At 33.0% G+C, this 19829-nt stretch overlaps 1 protein-coding gene across 1 annotated transcript in view; it reads left to right on the top strand.

The window, feature by feature from the left end:
- The window catches only part of LOC127699226 (ATP-binding cassette sub-family C member 5-like), a 173856-nt gene that overhangs the window by 41907 nt on the left and 112120 nt on the right, over positions 1–19829 (top strand). Inside the window, exons 20-30 of the mRNA XM_052202981.1 lie at positions 1899–2083; positions 3252–3428; positions 4440–4569; positions 4913–5195; positions 9326–9512; positions 9891–9980; positions 10273–10462; positions 11104–11263; positions 13773–13851; positions 14047–14160; positions 14733–14897. Of these exons, the coding sequence (XP_052058941.1) occupies positions 1899–2083; positions 3252–3428; positions 4440–4569; positions 4913–5195; positions 9326–9512; positions 9891–9980; positions 10273–10462; positions 11104–11263; positions 13773–13851; positions 14047–14160; positions 14733–14897 (1760 nt within the window). The remainder of the gene's footprint in view (positions 1–1898; positions 2084–3251; positions 3429–4439; positions 4570–4912; positions 5196–9325; positions 9513–9890; positions 9981–10272; positions 10463–11103; positions 11264–13772; positions 13852–14046; positions 14161–14732; positions 14898–19829) is intronic.

Genomic DNA, 19829 nt, shown 5'->3' with positions numbered 1-19829 from the left:
ACTGTGTTATTAGAAATATACATGCAAATACACGATGTTTTATGTTCAGTATTTATCGAGATAATTGCATTAGAAGCTTGTGAAACTGAAATTTAAAAAATGCAAATCTTTGCCGCATATTGATAAAAAAAATTGGAAAAAATCATGTACATACAAGATCAAAAGATCTTTCGGGTCATCAATTTTCGGAGTGTTCCAAAAAGTTATTAGCATGGTATAATTTCCCAAAGTATGCTTATTTTTTCACATTCTAAGTTATTGAGCACACCGGTCTGCTCTTGTAACATGAACATTCAATAGAGAAATGTTGTCTTTTCGTGAAAATAAAAATTTAAATGTATGTCTGTTCAGGATAAAAAAATAAAGATAACTATTTTTATCAAGCAGTTATCTTTCTAATATTTTGTATACAATTTTTTCGAAAAGGTCGTCTCGAGTTTTGTTCAAGTATTTGCGGTCTTCTCGGTCTATTCACATTCAATGTTTACATCGAGATAAGGTCTGTTTGAATTTGCTTAGTAACTTAATTTCAAAAGTGCCAATCTTTGCTCCATATCAATCGATTCCTTTGGAATTTTTTCCCTGACTTTCTCTGATCTAGCTGTATATCTATACGAATAATTAGCATGTTGCAGAGAGGTATACAGACAGTAAAAAAAAAATTGAAGTTGGTACTCCAGGAATTTATTCGCATAGCAACATTTTAAACCAATTTTACATCAAGCTTCTGTAGCCTGCCATACTATTAAAAAGAATGACTTCATGATAAATCAGCAGCTGGCACGGATGAGTTGTCAAATGCAAGCATTTTCAATCTGAAAGACACTTACTTCCTGTTTTCCTGTACTTTGAATAATGAGTGGGGATATTCTTAGCACGACAAAGCATGCAATCTTGTTCTTATCTCGCCTGCAACCAAAGTCGCAGAGAGCATGACATAGGGATTGCAATCGGGTGGCAGGAGCATTAACAATTTGTACTAAGCTGATATTTTAGAGGGTAGAAGATCTGAAGGCTTCATACCTTGTGTACAGATGGCTTATGTTACGATCTTTCCGTCTGTCATATGTCTGATGTCCTTGACCTCATTTTCATGGTTCATTGGTCAATGTTAGGTTTTTGTGTTTTGGTCTGTATTTATGATACTATAAACAAGAGGTCAACTATATTTGGTGTAAGGATTGTAAGGTGTACCTGTCAGTTTGACAGGTTTCATCTAGACTTGATTTGTCAATGGTGAGTTTTTGTGTTTTGCTTTGTTTTTCTAATACTATAAGCAATAGGTCACTATATTTGGTGTTATGAATGATTGTATGCTGTACATGTCTGTCTGACAGGATTAATCTGACCTTGACCTCATTTTCATGGTTCCTTGGTCAATGTGAAATTTTCCTGGTTAAGTCTGTCTCTTATATACTATATGCAAAATGGTCTACTTTATTTGATGCATGGAATAATTGTAAGGTGTACATGTCTGTCTGGCCGGGTTCATCTGACCTTGACCTCATTGTCATGGTTTATTGGTCAATATTAAGTTTTAATGCTTTGGTCTGTTTCTTGTAAATAATAAGCAAAAGGTTAACTATATTTGGTGTAAGGAATGATTATAAGGTGTACATGACTGTCTGCCTGGCTTGGATTATTTGTCCTTGACCTCATTTTCATGGATATAATGTTAAGTTTATGTGATACGTGTTGACTATCAACATAAAATCAATCAAGGTTCTTTACGCAGGTGGATTATTTCAGCGTGTGCACTCTTGTTATTGTAATTGCCCTGATTGATAGAAAATGGTTATCAACAGTTCTTCTATTTATATTATTGTTTTATAGGAAAGCTGATGTGTATTAATAAACATTCTTGAAGAACCCCAACCACTAATCTATTTGTCTTATAGGAAAAATGATGGTTGCAGAGGAGATGGGAAAAGGAAAAGTGACATTTAGGACATACTGGGATTATATACAAGCTGCTGGTGGTGTTATCATATCTGGTCTAGCAGTTCTCATGTTTGTTTTGAATACAGGAATCCAAAGTGGCAGTAGTTGGTGGCTATCGTACTGGTTAGACCAAGGAGGTGGGGTGAGTAGACTAAATGCAGAAACTGCTTGGTGGTCTTATATGAGTTTTTAGTGAATATCAGGGTTGAGACAGACAGTGCCAGTAGTTGGTGGCAATCATACCCACAAGACCAAATAGGTGGATTAAGTAAGTAGGAACTTCTTGCAATCTTTATGCATTAACATGTTCTTCTGAATATATGGATTAAGTGGTAAGAGGATGTCATACTTGCTACACCAAAGATATAAAGCAAATACAAGTAGTAGGTAATTAGACTAAAGAGACTTCAGTAGGTATTTAGGGACTGATTGTATCTATATAAATAAGAAGATGTGGTATGAGTGCCAATGAGACAACTCTTCATCCAAGTCACAATGTATAAAAAGTTAACAAATATAGGTCAAAGTACGGCCTTTAACACGGAGCCTTGGCTCACACCGAACAGAAAGCTATAAAGGGTCCCAAAATTACTAGTGTAAACCAATACAAACAGGAAAACCAACGGTCTAATCTATATAAAAAACGAGAAGCCAGAAACACCTATGAACCACACCAACAAACCACACCACAACCACTGAACAACAGGCTCCTGACTTAGGATCGATGCATAAAAATGCAGTAGGTTTAAACATTTTATCAGGCGCAAAATGTCATCCTAACATGAGACAGTAGTGAAACATTACAACATAAAAAGACACATTATAAAATATTAATTGAAATGGCTTAACTTGAACAAAAACGACATTTAAACAAAAACAAGTAAACATACACTGAACAAACAAGTTTGATCTATGACACAATATAGTACAGATTATCAAAGATAAAACAAACTGAAGTTTATTGTTAGACCAATGAAACTTTAACAATAAATATGAACTGCATGATCTGGTAGAATCGAATACTGCTCACCAAAGATGAAACAGACTGTAGTTATTGGCTATTTCAATGTTATTGGGTAGGTAACAAGAAAATTCTGGTACTAGATCATTTTTCGTGCTGAATACAAAAAGAACAAACAGGTATTGGGGGTTTTATATGCCGTGACCATTTATGACTTCAAAATTGATAGGATTTGGAAAATGCATAAGTTTTGAACAAATTAATAAAAGAAATGTATGTACAATATTGACTACTTTTTTTAAGATTACTCTCTTTTGGTATATCATAGTATTATATTATTTCATTTCAGAACATTACCATACCTTTCCCAGGTAACCTGTCCAATATAACTAACATCACAACAACCACAGTCCTGAGTAGAAACATAAGGGATAATCCTGATATGAATTTTTATGTTACAGCATATGGCCTTTCTGTTTTTGCTATTGTGTTTTCAATACTACTGAAAGCAATAATCTTCATGAAGGTAAGTTTCAATAGTTGTAAAGATCATTTGTTCATGGAACAATACTACTCTAATGCCTTGTTTGGCCAAAAAACTAAATGGTGTAAGGTGTTTTGAGACTCGCATTAAAGTCATTGATATACATGTACAGATATATACAATAAGTATAAATCTTAATTGAAAGATTTTTCAAACATGACTATTAACTGAGATTTTCTGTTTTAAAGCTTAAATTACAATATTCAAAATAATGACAGAAACTGCATTTCATTGATATATGCTTGTGTGTGGAAAATGTCAATTACACGGAAGAACCATGTAAATATTGATAAGAGAAATATTGCTCATACTGACAAATACAGTGGTAAATTGTCTACCTTACTAGGCCTTATATAATCAGTATGGGTACATACTTTAGCCACAGGAATTCAAGAAAGAACTTTTTGCCACTCGTTATAAATGTTTAGTGAAAGTAAAATTCCGGTAATTCCATGCTGTGTGTGATTGTTTGCAGTATTTTCATGGAAAACCCCATTTTCCATCATCAAGTAGAAGTTGAAAATATTTGTTAATGATTCTAAAACACTTCACGAGTGTTAAAGTAAAACAAAATCACATACATAAAAACTACTGTAAAAGTTGTGTTTGTCATTAACCAGAATTAGAAAAAAAGAATTGTAAATTGCAAACAATTATGGTGAAAGTATGCATAAATCCCGTACGTAATAGATATTACAAAAGCATACGACTTTGAAAGTAAAACAGTACCGTCTTTAGTAAAATACAGGTAAATTTATTCATCAATATTTGAAGGACCTCTAGGTAAAACAAAACACATACAGTAGTATGTAACACCAGGTAATGGTAGTTGGTTTTCACATTAACTCTATTTTTACCAGTCAGAAAGCTACTTGAAAAAAAAAAATGTGTGTCCTTTTTCACAGAAACTCTTAGATAACATTGATAACATTGCCTATGTTTGAAATTGACACCGTTTTACACAAATAAGTAAAATAAATGTTATTTTCACAGGTGACTCTTCATGCTTCCAGTAATATGCATGATAATATTTTTTCCAAGATTTTATCGTGTCCAATGGAATTCTTTGACACAACACCAGTTGGAAGAATTGTAAATAGATTTTCTGCTGATATGGATGAAAGTAAGTTTAGAAATGAGTTCATTATAAAAAAAATAAAAACTAAAATCCATTGTTAATGATGTCAATAGCTTTGTCAATAGTTCAACTACAATCTTGCATTTTTTGGATAGAATGATAAAAAAGATGGAATATTGTTTAAATTCATAACACACACTTGACCAAACCACAAGGAAGTGAATGGTGCTTGGGTTACTGTTCTTCATCTGAAAGTGACAGTGAGGCCTTCAACACAGAGCTAATGTTCACACCTCACTACAATTTCAAGACACTCCCTTGCACAAATGATTTTTTCTAATGTGTTACTCAATATATAATATATAACCTCATACATAATATTTTTCAGTTGATGTGCGTCTTCCTGGAAATATGGAGATATTTCTACAGAATTTTTTAATGATAATTTTTGCATTAATCAGTATATCTTATGTTTCGCCATGGTTTTTGATAGCACTTGTGCCATTGATATTCTCCTTTGTCTTGTTAAGTAAATTATTTACTGCGTGCATAAGCCAATTAAAAAGACTTGATTCTGTAACAAAATCACCGATGATAAGTCATGTGCAAGCATCTGTTCAAGGAATATCAACCATTCATGCATATGGAAAATCCAATGAATTTGTAGATAAGTAAGTTCAATGTTTTTTAGTTAAAATATTCAATGTACAATACTATTCAGTTTTCAATAAAGAACAGTTGATTTATGACAAAATGTTAGCTCGGAAATTTTCATAAAGTAGTGTCATCACTTATTTATTGTGTATTACCATATGAGTAAAGAGAAAAATACCAATTATTGAACATTTTGCAGGAAATATGGTTCCTGTTCACGTTTTATTTACTTTAATGAATATTCATGTCAAACACATCTGGTTTATTTCTATGGCAGTCAATAATGAAACTTGTGCGTAGTTGTTTAAACATGTTTCTCTTTGTAATCCAAATTAAAGACCAAACAGCCTGTTATTTATGCGCATTAGCTAACGCTTCTTGATTGTGACATGAAAGCTCAATGACCTTGTGTCCATTTCGGCAAAATGCGGCAATTAAGAACGTCCCATTGCGCGTATTTCACAGATTCCAATATGATGTACGCGTCAAATAGATATAAGAAGATGTGGTATGAGTGCCAATGAGACAACTCTCCATCCAAGTCAAAATTTATAAAGGTAAACCATTATAGGTCAAAGTACGGTCTTCAACACGGAGCCTTGGCTCACACCGAACAGCAAGCTATAAAGGACCCCAAAAATTACTAGTGTTAAACCATTCAAACGGGAAAACCAACGGTCTAATCTAAATATAAAACGAGAAACGAGAAACACTTATGAACCACATCAACAAACGACAACTACTGAACATCAGATTCCTGACTTAGGACAGGTGCAAACAATTGCAGCGGGTTTAAACGTTTTAAAGGTACCAAACCTTCACCCTTATCTGAAACAATAGTGTAACATCACAACATAGAAAAACACAGTATCAACAGGTCATAAACAAGAAAGTACGATTTGAGAGTACTCGCAGTTACTGACAGCTAGTAAAAAGCCAAAAACAATTAATAATAAAAAATCATGCATCAGAGACTAAAATCAACTAAAACACATCCCAGGAATTGAGTATTTTAACGTCATGGACAGTCAAAAAAGACATGACTTGTGCAATGCCAAAAATAAATGTATCGACAGGCAGTGGGCTAGTTAGGAGTTAACCTCTTTATAGATCAAAATGAACGCGGGTGTGTCTTATTACATCCCGTTTGAAAAGAATACAAATTTAGTTATGTTTTAATTTGCTGATGACAAAATCGATATTAGTGCCAATGTAAACTATATTCAAAGATCTAATTACAACATTGGAAAGATAACCTTTACTAATAAGTTTGTTTAAAGGTTCGTTGAGTTTACACGGATCACATAGTGATTTCCGCGCTTTAAGTACAATAATACAGTAAAGTGTAGGATGTGAAATACCGTTTTTAATCAGTTTTCTACAGGTACAGCAACATTTTCTAATCAAATCTTAGTATCTATGAAAGAATTTAGTAAAAGTTTTACGTAATTTATGGTAACGAAATCCCTGACTTAATAATTTACCAGTGATGCATTGATTACGTTCGTTAAAATCTATGACATCACTACACACACGGGCATAACGAACGAGTTGTGATATATAAACACCGTATGATGGAACCAAAGGAACATCGCCGTCTAAAAACAGGAAAATTAACAATAGGGAATGAAAAACGTCTCTTTTGTCGTAAATTTTCGTATGGAGTTTTCCTTTAGAGATTGAAATGTCCAAATCTAGAAAAGGACAACTACTGCTGTTTATGTTAGATTTAGTTAAAGTAAGTTCTTTTGTGTAAATTTCGGTAGTATATTTAGAGAATTCTGGATTATTTAACGAAAAAATATCATCTAGATAACGGAAAGTATTGTTGAATGTACCAACCAAATGTAACAATGACATGTTTACTGAGTTTGGTCATAAACTGAGATTCATAGCAATACAGGAATAAATCTGCTATTAAAGGAGCGAAGTTAGTGCCCATAGGAATACCTTATACTTGTCGAAATACGTTTGTCAAGAAAAATGAAATCATTTAGCAGCCGCAAATATTTAGTGAAAGTTAAACAAAAAAGAACACAAAAGACTAACGCTTAGAATTTTGAACTTTTGTGATTTCAGCCTTTAGAAGTTTAGGCCAACAAAAATAGTTCTAATAGTTTCGATCTAATGGCACCAATTTTGACTTTAACTGATTCCCGTAAAACATTGTGCGATCTTGTTATGAATTTTATTTTATTTATACTGCCAAATTGATAAAATCTTTTAAAACAAAACAAGATGCATTGTATTCTGCCATTGCCGATGATTGGTATCATTTAAAATTGTCTTAAGGGAAAACAATTTTAAATATTTCGCTTGCTCTCGCCAAGTATCTTTCAATATAAATCCTTGCTCTTGCTTATGTTTAAGGCAAATCTTTTTAGAAATCAATACTTGAATGTGAATTAAAATAAAAATTTAAGGTTTGTTAAACAAAAGTTTTATGTATTAACTTATTTGAAAAAATTACTCCGGGAATAAAATCAACATTAAATGCTCACATTTAAGAAGCTACAATGAACGGAAAGATTGAAAACAAATTTCGATACGTTGTCATTTTTTTTTTTAATTTCCAAAAGGACACTTAAGTTCATAAGACTTTAATCTTTTACATTTATTCAGTTTTGAAAATACTTTATAGTTTCCAATGGAAAATTATTTCTTTCAGTTCAAACGAAAATTGTTAAATTCTAAGCTATAGTCAGGCGTCTTTTCCGGCTTATTTGTACTTTTTATTTACTGTATTCAAAACCCGTGAAAGAGTAATAACAAAAATCGTATTTTATAATAGGGCATATACATGTAACATTGTAGTACTAATTACCTAATTCTACCTATCATTTCAAGTTCCCTAGATTTTAAATATTCAGAAATTATGAATCTACAAATCAGATGGAATAGTTTTTATACGCCCATCCGTAATTCTGTCCCTCCGTCAACACCCTATAGTCTAATATAAAAATAAGAAGATATGGTATCATTGCCAATGAGACAAATCTCAACCAGAGACCAAATGACGTAAAAGTTAACCGTATGGCCTTATAAAACTAATAGTCTAGAAATTAGTCAGTGTCATCTTTCATTTCAATTTTTTATTTTCAATAATTCTGTCAAAGAGAAGGAGGGGAAAAACAAACTTTCTTTTTTAAAGCGGAATGGAAGGGGATATTTAACAATATTACATTCCACGGGCGGTGTTTCTGAAAGCTTATTTTAAAGCTTAGATTCTCGGTTTAGTGAGGCAGTAGAATGAGATCTGACAAATACTGATACATAAATGTGATCTCTTGTATTATAGATAATAAAGTAGGTGTATATTGTTGCTTTTATTGGAAATTTTAATGTGTGTTTCAAACGTCCAATTTGCAATATTTGCGAAAATTACAGGAAACTTGTACTATGACGTCAGATTCAGTGTTCTATAGAAAGTCAACTGTTTTTAAAAACAAATGAGAAAAAAACATGAAAAGTACTCATAACTTTTTTGAAAGGTCGGTGACATATAGTTTTAGGGCTTTTTTTGAAAGAGAACACAACGGACTTTCTTTCTTGAAATTTTTAAGAAGAAATCAATGGCAGGTTTTTTTAATACTGGAAACGTTTTTCATTCTTATGTATCTATTTTTGGCGGGAATGAAATAAATCGTCCTTTTTAAGATCAAAACACCAAGAATCTTTAACTCTTGAATCTTAAATTGATAGATACAAATCTACTGTTTAATGTGAAAAAAGAACTATGCTCCTAGGTTCGGTATTATTGGATAATTTGAAACTTTAAAAAACAACCAAATAATGTTCATATTGCAGAAAAACACGAAACTGAGGTTGCTATAGTGACAAAACGAAGTCGGTGACCCCCAACTTTATTCATCATATTTTATTCCCCAAATCATGAAATACCTTCACTCAAAATTTTAAGAAAAAATCACTGGTAAAAATTAATAGGCTGTTTGGTCTTTAATACTGTAGTTGAATTTACCTAAAGAAATAGTTTATTTGCGTAATGTTAAAAACATGAAACAATTTTACTGAGTTATATCATTATTCTATGCTGAATTCATGAAAGTTTCTTCTTCTTTTAAATAAATTATAGTTTACACGAACAGAAAATTCCATGTTGAATTAATCTGCATATTTGTTTTTCCAGATTTCATAATTTAATTGACACAAATACTGTTCCATATTTCCTGTTCGTTTCATCCAATCGATGGTTAGCTTTACGTCTTGATATTATCAGTGCCTGTGTAATAGCTGTAACAGGTCTTTTAGTTATCGTTAATTATGAAAGTATGACTCCAGCTATGGCAGGCATTGCGCTTTCCTTTTCTATCCAGGTTTGTACAACCTATCATTGTTTCACAAGATTGTCATTTCTTTGGTAACTTCATATTTATGAATCAATGGTTGTATAGAGACCAGGCTTATTCTATTTTGTTCAATGTATTTATTAAATCCTAGTGATTGAAATGATAATAATAATACTAATTGTGATAGCCCAACATGAATTGTGAGGGATTTTAACTAATTTGCCATGCATTATATTTATTTGCATTTGTTCACACAAAAAAAGGTTTTGTTATTGAAGAATGAGATTTAAGAGAAACGTTTTGTTGATGTATTGAATTAAAAATGTCAACTTTAAGTTTCCTCCAATTGAGTTTTATTCCAACATCTTAAGTTGTAAACAAAAAAAATGTATTTGTCTGTTTTAGGTGGTGGGTTTATTCCAGTATTCAATAAGAATGGCAATAGAGACCGAGGCCAGGTTTACATCAGTAGAAAGATTAAATCATTATTCCAGGGTAGGACCTCAAATATTAATTAGTATATGATATGCCATAAAAAGACATCCATGGATACGGAAAATTAGGTTGTCATGCTTACATCATCAATAGTTTCACTCCAAGTACAAATACCTCTTTCAATTTAAACTGACGTTGTAATTCATTTATTTATTAGCTATAGGTTATAGATAATGCATATTTTAAGGTTTTTCTTGTTGTATAACACACCCAGGGGTGTCAGGATTGATCAAATGAAAGACCGACCGTATACATTTCCAAACATATATTACTTATTATGTGTATTTTACAGGAAGTAGAATCAGAGGGAGATTCTATCATTGAAGGACAAAGTCCACCCAACAACTGGCCATCAGATGGATGTATATCATTTAAAAAATTAAAAATGAAATATAGAGACAATTTACCTCTAGCATTAAAAAGTGTATCATTTGATGTTCTTCCTCAAGAGAAGGTTGGAATAGTTGGTCGAACAGGATCAGGTAGGTGTTTTTCTCCCGGTTATGAAAAAAGAACACTGCTAAAACATTATGTCTTCCAAGAAAATAAAAAATATGTCATTTCGAGGTTGAACAGATCTTGATATCTCCCATAGGCTAAGAAATAATTGTTAAATTCCACTACTTTTTTTTACTTCCAGAAAATAGAATATTCAGGTACTTGAAAATCTTATATCCCTTCATTTTATGATGAAATGGGATAAGCAGTATATCAACCATCAGACATCTGAAACATGACATTTTTTTTTCTTTATTGATTTTTATGACTAAAATAGATTTAAACATAATATTGAAAATGATGTCTTTATGTAAAAGCATTGAAATGTGCGACTGATTGAATGATTGGTGATTGCTTATCCAGTGCACTCGCGATGTAGACACCATTTTCATAGGGGAATATGATATTTTGTTCAATGTCACGTGGGATAGTCTCAACTATTCAAATATTAAATTAATTACTAATATTTACAAACAGTCGATTAATAAAAGTTTCTTATATTTTTGTAAATTTGAATTGTAATCAAGCATAAACAAAAAGGTTTCTGCATGGGTACAGCTGCTATCATGACCTTGCAACCTCTAAATATGTTGTCTGCTACAGGTCATCTATGAATATTTTTTAGGGAAGTCATCACTAGGTGTTGCCTTATTTAGATTGGTTGAACCAGACTCAGGAAGCATATCTATAGATAACTTAGACATATCTACAATAGGACTCCATGATCTGAGAAGTAAGCTAGCCATCATTCCACAGGACCCTGTTTTATTTGTTGGAACTATTAGGTAGGTTTCTTCAAGTGTTGTAAGTGCTAAGACTTTTTTTTCCAAATAAGAATTTGGCGTTAATGCTTGAAAGTAGTTATCTTTTATTTTATATGTTCTTGTTTTGTTTTCTGCAAATATTGATAAAAGAATTGCCTAAAAAGAATGATTTTATGATTTTTTTCCTATTGAATTTAAATGAAACTCTCAGAGATTCTATCTCTTCTTTGATTTTTTAATGCAATTATAGTTAACTTTTTTGTGAAGTGAATGATATCAAAACATTATTGGAACTATGTAAAATTTTCCTTGAAATGACAATTAAAAAACCTTCTATTATTCCACAAATAGTAATTATACTCACACTCTAGGAGAGGGGGCTCTATTGCAATCACTACTAAACAGAAGACTTCATATTTGGTCAGTAGCTAAACATTGATGAGTTGTAAATTGTGAATATTTTTTGTGTCTGTCAGATATTGTCAGACTAGTTGCAATGGGTGACCAAATTTTGAATCTGTCAGACACCTACATCTTATTTGCCCATACTTTGAAATTTTCAATATGTTGAATGATCTTAAAATGTGTCATCATACTTTTCTCCACAACTGCTGAGTAGAATGGCTTCATATTTTGTAAGCAGCTAGATATTGATAAGTTATAAAGTGTGAATACTTTTTTGGTTTGTCATATACCTACTTCCTTTTTGCCGATAGTTTGAATTTTTTAATATGCTGAATGAAGTTGAAACTTTTCGTCACACATTTCTCCAATACTACTTTTTTCCGATTCTTTCAATAATAAGTGGGGGAATGTTTAGTATGACAGTGTGTCCATTCTTGTTATTGTTATAATCAGACTAGTAGCCAGGGGTCAGATTCCCAAACCAACCCCTTGAAAGCCAAAACAAAATACTACTGTTAAAGACTTCTAGAATCGAGATTAAGATTGAAGTCATTATTAAAGTCAGAGCTAGGGAACCTCATATATCCCCCTCTGAGAGATTCTTGCTACGGGCATGATCATAATATTAAGGACAAGATTTCATATAAAAATAAAAAATGTGGTATGATTGCCAATGAGACAACTCTTCACAAGAGACCAAATGGCATAGAAATTAACAACTGTAGGTCAACGTACGGCCTTCAACAATGAGCAAAACCCATACCGCATAGTCAGCTATAAAAGGCACTGAAATGACTAATGTAAAACTATTCAAACGAGAAAACCTACGGCCTGATTTATGTTCAAAATAATGAACGAAAAACAACATGTTATACAGCAACAAACGACAACCACTGAATTACAGGCTCCTGACTTGGGTCAGGCACATACAGATTGTGGCGGTGTTAAACTAGTTTGAACTGGGACAGTGGTGACACAGTACAACATAAGAACAAACTATAAAAATCAGTTGAAAAGGGCATAACTCATCGGATCGATACAAAGCAGAAATTCATCTGACAAAAATACAAACCGGACGTGCAAGGTACTTATACATCCCCACAACATAAAAGACACTAAGTATTAGAAATTGACAAAGATGGTCCGTTGAAAACATAACTTGTAGACAAAAGAGATGATTACAGCTTCCAAATTGTGAACTTTCCCTTTTTATGTAGCAACATTCCAGAAGCGCCTGCATACGGAGTATATATCTCCCAGTTGATACAATATTCCAAGGTTTGTATTTCCTATCAGGATTTCCTTGATAGAGGTTTACTGCTCACACGGAAGCTATTAAACCAAGAGCTCCAAGTGGTGAAGTTGAAATCGTCCCTCCGTAAATTTTACGGACACCATCGCGAATTGGTTGACCGTTATGGAATATACGTTTGTCCGATGACGACGGATATGTTCCAATTGTTGTAACTACAATCCCGTTCCCTTTTCTCCGAATATGACGTATCGAATTAGACTTATCACCGGCTTTGTACTTTCATAAGCAACACGACGGTGCCACATGTGGAGCAGGATCTGCTTACTCTTCCGGAACACCTGATAACACCTCCGAGTTTGGGTGGGGTTCGTGCTGCTCATTCTTTGGTTTTCTATGTTCTGTTTTGTGTAGTGTTGTTTGTCTTTTTCTTTTTGAGTCACGACGTTGTCAGTTAATTTTCGACTTATGAGTTTGAATGTCCCTTTGGTATCCTTCGCCTCTCTTTTAAGTATAAATCTGAGAGTATTCGCAGTTACTGACAGCTAGTTCAAAGCCAATAACAACTATTAAAAAAATCATGCATCTAAGACTAAAATGGCAATCAATATACATCAAACATCCAATGGATTTAGTGTAACGATATCATTAACAGTCAGAGAAAAACATGACCTGGTGCAATGCCAAGATACAGGTATCGACAGATTGTAGAGCTATGAATGTGCAAATGTATATAAAAATAATATTTAGTTTGATTTTAATTTACTGATAACAAGATCATAGTTTTGATGTACATGTGTTTAATCAATGTTTTTTTGCTTTCTACAAGTAAAATATATGTTTAAAACAATATTTAGTATATTGTTTATTTAGATACAACCTGGATCCCTTTCAAGAACATAAAGATTCAGATTTATGGGAAGCACTAGAGAAGTGTCGCATAAAAGATACAGTGAGTATTGTTTACATATATCATTCAAGATCTGTTATATTAAAGATATATCTTTACACTTAAAAAAAATGTACAATATTTTCAAAGCCACAGTCACTCTCCCCTCCCCCCTCCGAAAAAATTAAACCACAATATGGTGTTTAAAGATAGTGTTAAATGCAATTATAATAGCAAAAATTACAAATTCATTTGCAGATAGCTGCTTTAGATTCTCAGTTGGACTCCACAGTTGTTGAAAATGGAGAGAATTTTTCGGTAGGAGAGAGACAGCTAATGTGTTTAGCAAGAGCTTTATTGAGACATAGTAAGGTATTATATATCAGAGACATTTATGTGTCTCCATAATTATTTAATATGAAAGAAAATGAGTTATTAATCAGAGGGTTAACACCAAGAGAAGGTCACAACTCTTTCTGATATATGACAAGTGGTATAAATAAAAGGAGACGTTGATCATATATCAATAAGACAACAACTGAAATACACAAAAATAACAAGCAAGATTTTGAATTATTTTAACGATTTTTTAAAGAATAAACTAAAGAGAACATTTAAATTGTACACTTGTGACTCCAGGATCATCAAATATTATACACTAAATGTAAAGACGATTTATGCAAGGGGAGACTTTATTCATGATTCATTATTTATCATCGTTTTTTTAAGACAACTAACCTTGCCTGAGAATTTCATACACTATACTATATATATTTTGTGTTAGATTGCAGCCTATTCAATATTATATTAATGTGAACATGTTGCCTTCACAGATATTGATATTAAATGAAGCCGATATTTTACTTATTTGAAAAGTTTCCTCCACAGATATTGATATAATATGTAACCAATATTATACTAATTTGAACATGTTTCCTCCACAGATATTGATATTAGATGAAGCTACAGCAGCAATAGATACAAAAACAGATTCGTTTGTACAAACCACAATAAAAGAAGCATTTTCAGACTGTACAATGTTAATTATAGCACACAGATTAAACACTGTTCTTAGCTGTAATAGAATATTAGTCATGGAGGATGGTCAGGTATGTAATATACTAAGATTTAAAAAAAAATTTGTTTTTGTATTGTGATTTGTTTGGAATCTATACACGGTGAGAAGTTAAGTTTCGCATTTTTCCCCCGTGAATTTTTCGAATATGAAAGTTATTGTGCAATAAAATTGAATTTTAGATAGATGAAGAATAATATAGCCTTCAAAGTGGGTTGATATGAACATCATCAAGATTGTTTTTTGCATGTTTTATAGGCCATTTTTTGTTTGACAGTCCATATTTTTTTTTGACATCTCAGGCCCAGAAATTATCATAGTGTTTTCCAACAAATATTTTACGCTCGACCTTTTCAATACATTTTTTAGAAAAAATAAGGTAACATGCATATGATTTTTATTTGTCCTCTTGATAGATAAATATCAATTGTTTCAAAAAAGGTATCCCTCAAATGGATTGAAATTCTACTTTGGACCAAATTTTGGGGACTTTTGTGACATTTTCACCCCCTTCCCCCCTCTTTTCGAAATATTTTGTATCAAATAAATGCAGATTCTTGCCATGGTTACACAAAAAAGATATTATATTTTACCATCTAAAATATTGGAAATCAAATCTATGGAAAAAGAGAGGCGGAGGATACCAAAGGGACATTCAAACTCATAAGTCGAAAATGACTGAAAACGCCATGTCTAAAAAAGAAAAAGGCAAACAGACAAACAACATTACACAAAACAACATAGAAAACCAAAGACTCAGCAACACAAGCCCAACCAAAAACTGGGGGTGATCTCAGGTGCTCCGGAAGGATAAGCAGATCCTGCTCCACATGTGGCACCCGTCGTGTTGCTCATGTAAGTATAAACCCAGTGATATGTCTTATTCGGTAATCACATTCGGTGGAAAGGGGACGAGATTGTAGTAACGACAATTGGAACATATCTGTTGTCATCTGTGAAACACATATTTCATAACGATCAACCAACTCGTGATGGCGTCCGTAAAATTTACGAAGGGATGATTTCACCACTTGGGACTCTTGGTTTAATAGCTTCCTTGTGAACAGCAACCCTCTATCAAGGAAATAATGATAGAAATCACAAGCCCTGGAATATTGAATCAACTGGGAGATATATGCTCCGTATGCAGGCGCTTCTGGAATGTTGCTACATAAAAATGGAAAGTTCACAATTGGGAAGCTGAAATCATCTCTTTTGTCGTAAAGTTTTGTCTTCAACTGACCATCTTTGTCAATTTCTAATACTTAGTGTCTTTTTTGTTGTTGTGGGGATGTATAAGTAACCTGCCACGTCCGGTTTGTGTTTTTGTCAGATGTATTTCTCAATTTATCGATCAGATAAGTCAAGCCCTCTTCAACTGATGTTTATAGTTTGTTCTTACATGTAACTTGTACTGTGTCACTCCTGTCCCAGGTTAGGGGATGATTGGTGCCTTCAGACTAGTTAGTTTTCTAGTTTGAATAGTTTTACATTTTTAGCTCACCTGGCCCAAAGGGCCAAGTGAGCTTTTCTCATCACTTGGCGTCCGTCGTCCGTCGTTGTCGTCGTCGTCGTCGTCTGTCGTCGTCGTCCGTCGTCGTCCGTCGTCGTTAACTTTTACAAAAATCTTCTCCTCTGAAACTACTGGGCCAAATTTGACCAAACTTGGCCACAATCATTATTGGGGTATCTAGTTTAAAAAATGTGTCCGGTGATCCGGCCAACCAACCAAGATGGCCGCCATGGCTAAAAATAGAACATAGGGGTAAAATGTAGATTTTGGCTTATATCTCTGAAACCAAAGCATTTAGAGCAAATTTGACATGGGGTAAAATTGTTTATTAGGTCAAGATCTATCTGCCCTGAAATTTTTAGATGAATCGGACAACCCGTTGTTGGGTTGCTGCCCCTGAATTGGTAATTTTAAGGAAATTTTGCCGTTTTTGGTTATTATCTTGAATATTATTATAGATAGAGATAAACTGTAAACAGGAATAATGTTCAGCAAAGTAAGATCTACAAATAAGTCAACTTGACCAAAATGGTCAGTTGACCCCTTAAGGAGTTATTGCCCTTTATAGTCAATTTTTTACAATTTTTATAAATTTTGTAAATTTTTGTAAAACTACTGGGCCAAGTTCATTATAGATAGAGATAATTGTAAGCAGCAAGAATGTTCAGTAAAGTAAGATCTACAAACACATTACCATCACCAAAACACAATTTTGTCATGAATCCATCTGTGTCCTTTGTTTAATATGCACATAGACCAAGGTGAGCGACACAGGCTCTTTAGAGCCTCTAGTTTCATTTCAGGGCCTTTTATAGCTGACTATGCGGTATGGGTTTCGCTCATTGTTGAAGGCCGTACGGTGATCTACCGTTGGTAATTTCTATGCCATTTGGTCTCTTGTGGAGAGTTGTCTCATTGGCAATCATACCACTTATTTTTATTTTTATATGAACTCTTCTTTTTAATATTATCATGCCTGTAGCAAGGATCTCTCAGAGGGGGATATTTGAGGTTCCCTAGCTCTGACTTTAATAATGACTTCAATCTGAATCTCGATTCTAGAAGTCTTTAACAGTAGCATTTTTTTTTTTTTTGGCGGGGGGGGGGTTCAAGGGGTTGGTTTGGGAATCTGACCCCCTGGCTACTAGTCTGATTACTAGTATAACAATAACAAAAATGGACACACTGTCATGCTAAGCATACCCCACTCATTTTTCAAAGTATCGGAAAAAAATTGTATTGGAGAAATGCGTGACGAAAATTTTTTAGTTCATTCAGCATATTGAAAAATTCAAACCATCGGCAAATAGAAAGTAGGTATCTGACAAACCAAAAATATTCACACTTAACTACTTATCAATGTCTAGCTGCTTACAAAATATGAAGTCATTCTGTTCAGTAGTTGTGGAGAAAAGTATGATGACATATTTCAAGATCATTCAAAATATTGAAAATTTCAAAGTATATGCAAATATGATGTAGATGTCTGACAGATTCAAAAGGTGGTCACCCATTGCAACTAATCTGACAGACACATAAAATATTCAATGTCTAGCTGCTGACCAAATATGAAGTCATTCTGTTTAGTAGTGATTGCAATAGAGCCCCCTCTCCTAGAATCTGAGTATAATTACTATTTGTGCACTAAAAGAAGGCTATTCAACTGTCATTTCAAGGAAAATTTTACATAGTTTCCTATAATTTGTTTATATCTTTCACATCACATAAAAGTTAACTATAATTGCGAGTCAAGATATGAGGCAGACTTAACTGTATCTTTTGTATCCTTTATCTCAAGTTCGATGGGATAGATGCGTTCAACATAGTCACCAAATTTTGAATTATTTAGTGAGGGAACATCATTTATATAGCGGAAAATGAAGTTAATGGATACTGCTAACTTTTTTTCTTTCTTCCTAAGAAGTTCCTGTATGAAGTCAGACTCATATGAATAAAGGATTGAGTCGGCAAGGAGAGGAGCAAATTTGGTTCCAATGGGAATGCCGATTGTTTGTTGAAAAACACGTCCTCCAAACGCAACAAATAAGTTGTCAATCAAGAAATCAAGCATCCTGATAATGTCAGTTTCAGAGATTTTTTTGTTTGAATCAGAGTGATTTTTTTACAAAGTAGGATGTATCGCTCCCTAAGATAAGAAACTTATATCTACGTAAGCCATTTTTTTTTATGAAACAAAGCAGGACCATTTCATGTAAACTCACCGTATAATTCCAATTAGTTCGGCCTATTGCCTGTGAAATTACTATATAATCCTGCTATTTCAGTCCATTTCCGGTGACATTACTGTATAATTGCTGCTATTTCAATCCATTTTCTATGACATTACTCTATGATTTATTTTGTTTCAGTCCATTTCCTATGACATAAATGCATAAATTCTGTTATTTCAACTCATTTCTTGTGACATTGCTTTTTAATTCCTTGCAATTTTAGTTCGCTTCTTGTGACATTACTGTATGTTAGTAATTATTTTGTGAACTCACTGCATAATTCTTGTTATTTCATCCCCTTTCCTGAGAAATTACTGTATAATTCCTGCTTTTCCAGCGCATTTCCATGACCTTACTGTATAAATCCTGTCATTTCAATCCATTTCTTATGACATTGCTGTATAACTTTTTTTATTTAAGCCCATATCCTGCAAAATTATTGTATAATTCCTGTTATTTCAACCCATTTCTTGTGCCATTACCGTATTAATCTTTTTGATTTCAGTTCATTTCTTTTGACATAACTGTATAAATCCTGTTATTTCAGTACATATCATGTGAACTCTCTATATGATTCTTGTTATTTAAGCCCATTTTCCATGACATTACTGTATAATTCCTTTTATTTCAGTCCATTCCTTGTGAAATTACTATATATTTCCTTTTATTTCAGCCCATTTCTTGTGAAATTATTGTATAATTCTTGCTATTTCAGCCCATTTCTTGTGACATTACTGTAAAATTCCTTTTAAATCAGTCCGTTTCTTTTGAAATTACTGTATGAATCCTTTTATTTTAGTACATTTCATGTGAACTAACTGTATAGTGACTGTTATATCAGCCCGTTTCCTGTGAAATTACTGTACTATTTCTACTATTTCAGTCCAGCCTGTTATTTCAACCTATTTCTTGTGATATAACTGTATAACTCCTGTTATTTCATCCCATTTTCTGTGAAATCATTTTAAATTTCCTGCTATTTTAGCCCATTTCCATGACCTTACCGTGTGATTCCTTTTATTTCAGTTCATCTCCTTTAACATTACTGTATAATTCTTGTTGTTGCAACCAATTTCTTGTGACATTACTGTATAATTCAATTTAATTCAGTTCATTTTGTGTGACATTTCTGTATAAATCCTTTTTTGCTAACCGGGGCCTAAAGGGCCCCATGTGAGCTGATGCCATCACTTGGCGTCCGTCGTCGTCGTAAACTATTTCA

The sequence above is a fragment of the Mytilus californianus genome, unplaced genomic scaffold (genome assembly GCF_021869535.1).
Source record: "Mytilus californianus isolate M0D057914Y unplaced genomic scaffold, xbMytCali1.0.p SCAF_4, whole genome shotgun sequence".
Classification (NCBI taxonomy): domain Eukaryota; kingdom Metazoa; phylum Mollusca; class Bivalvia; order Mytilida; family Mytilidae; genus Mytilus; species Mytilus californianus.
The sequence above is the reverse complement of the archived record's forward strand: the minus strand, read 5'-3'. Positions and strand labels throughout refer to the sequence as shown.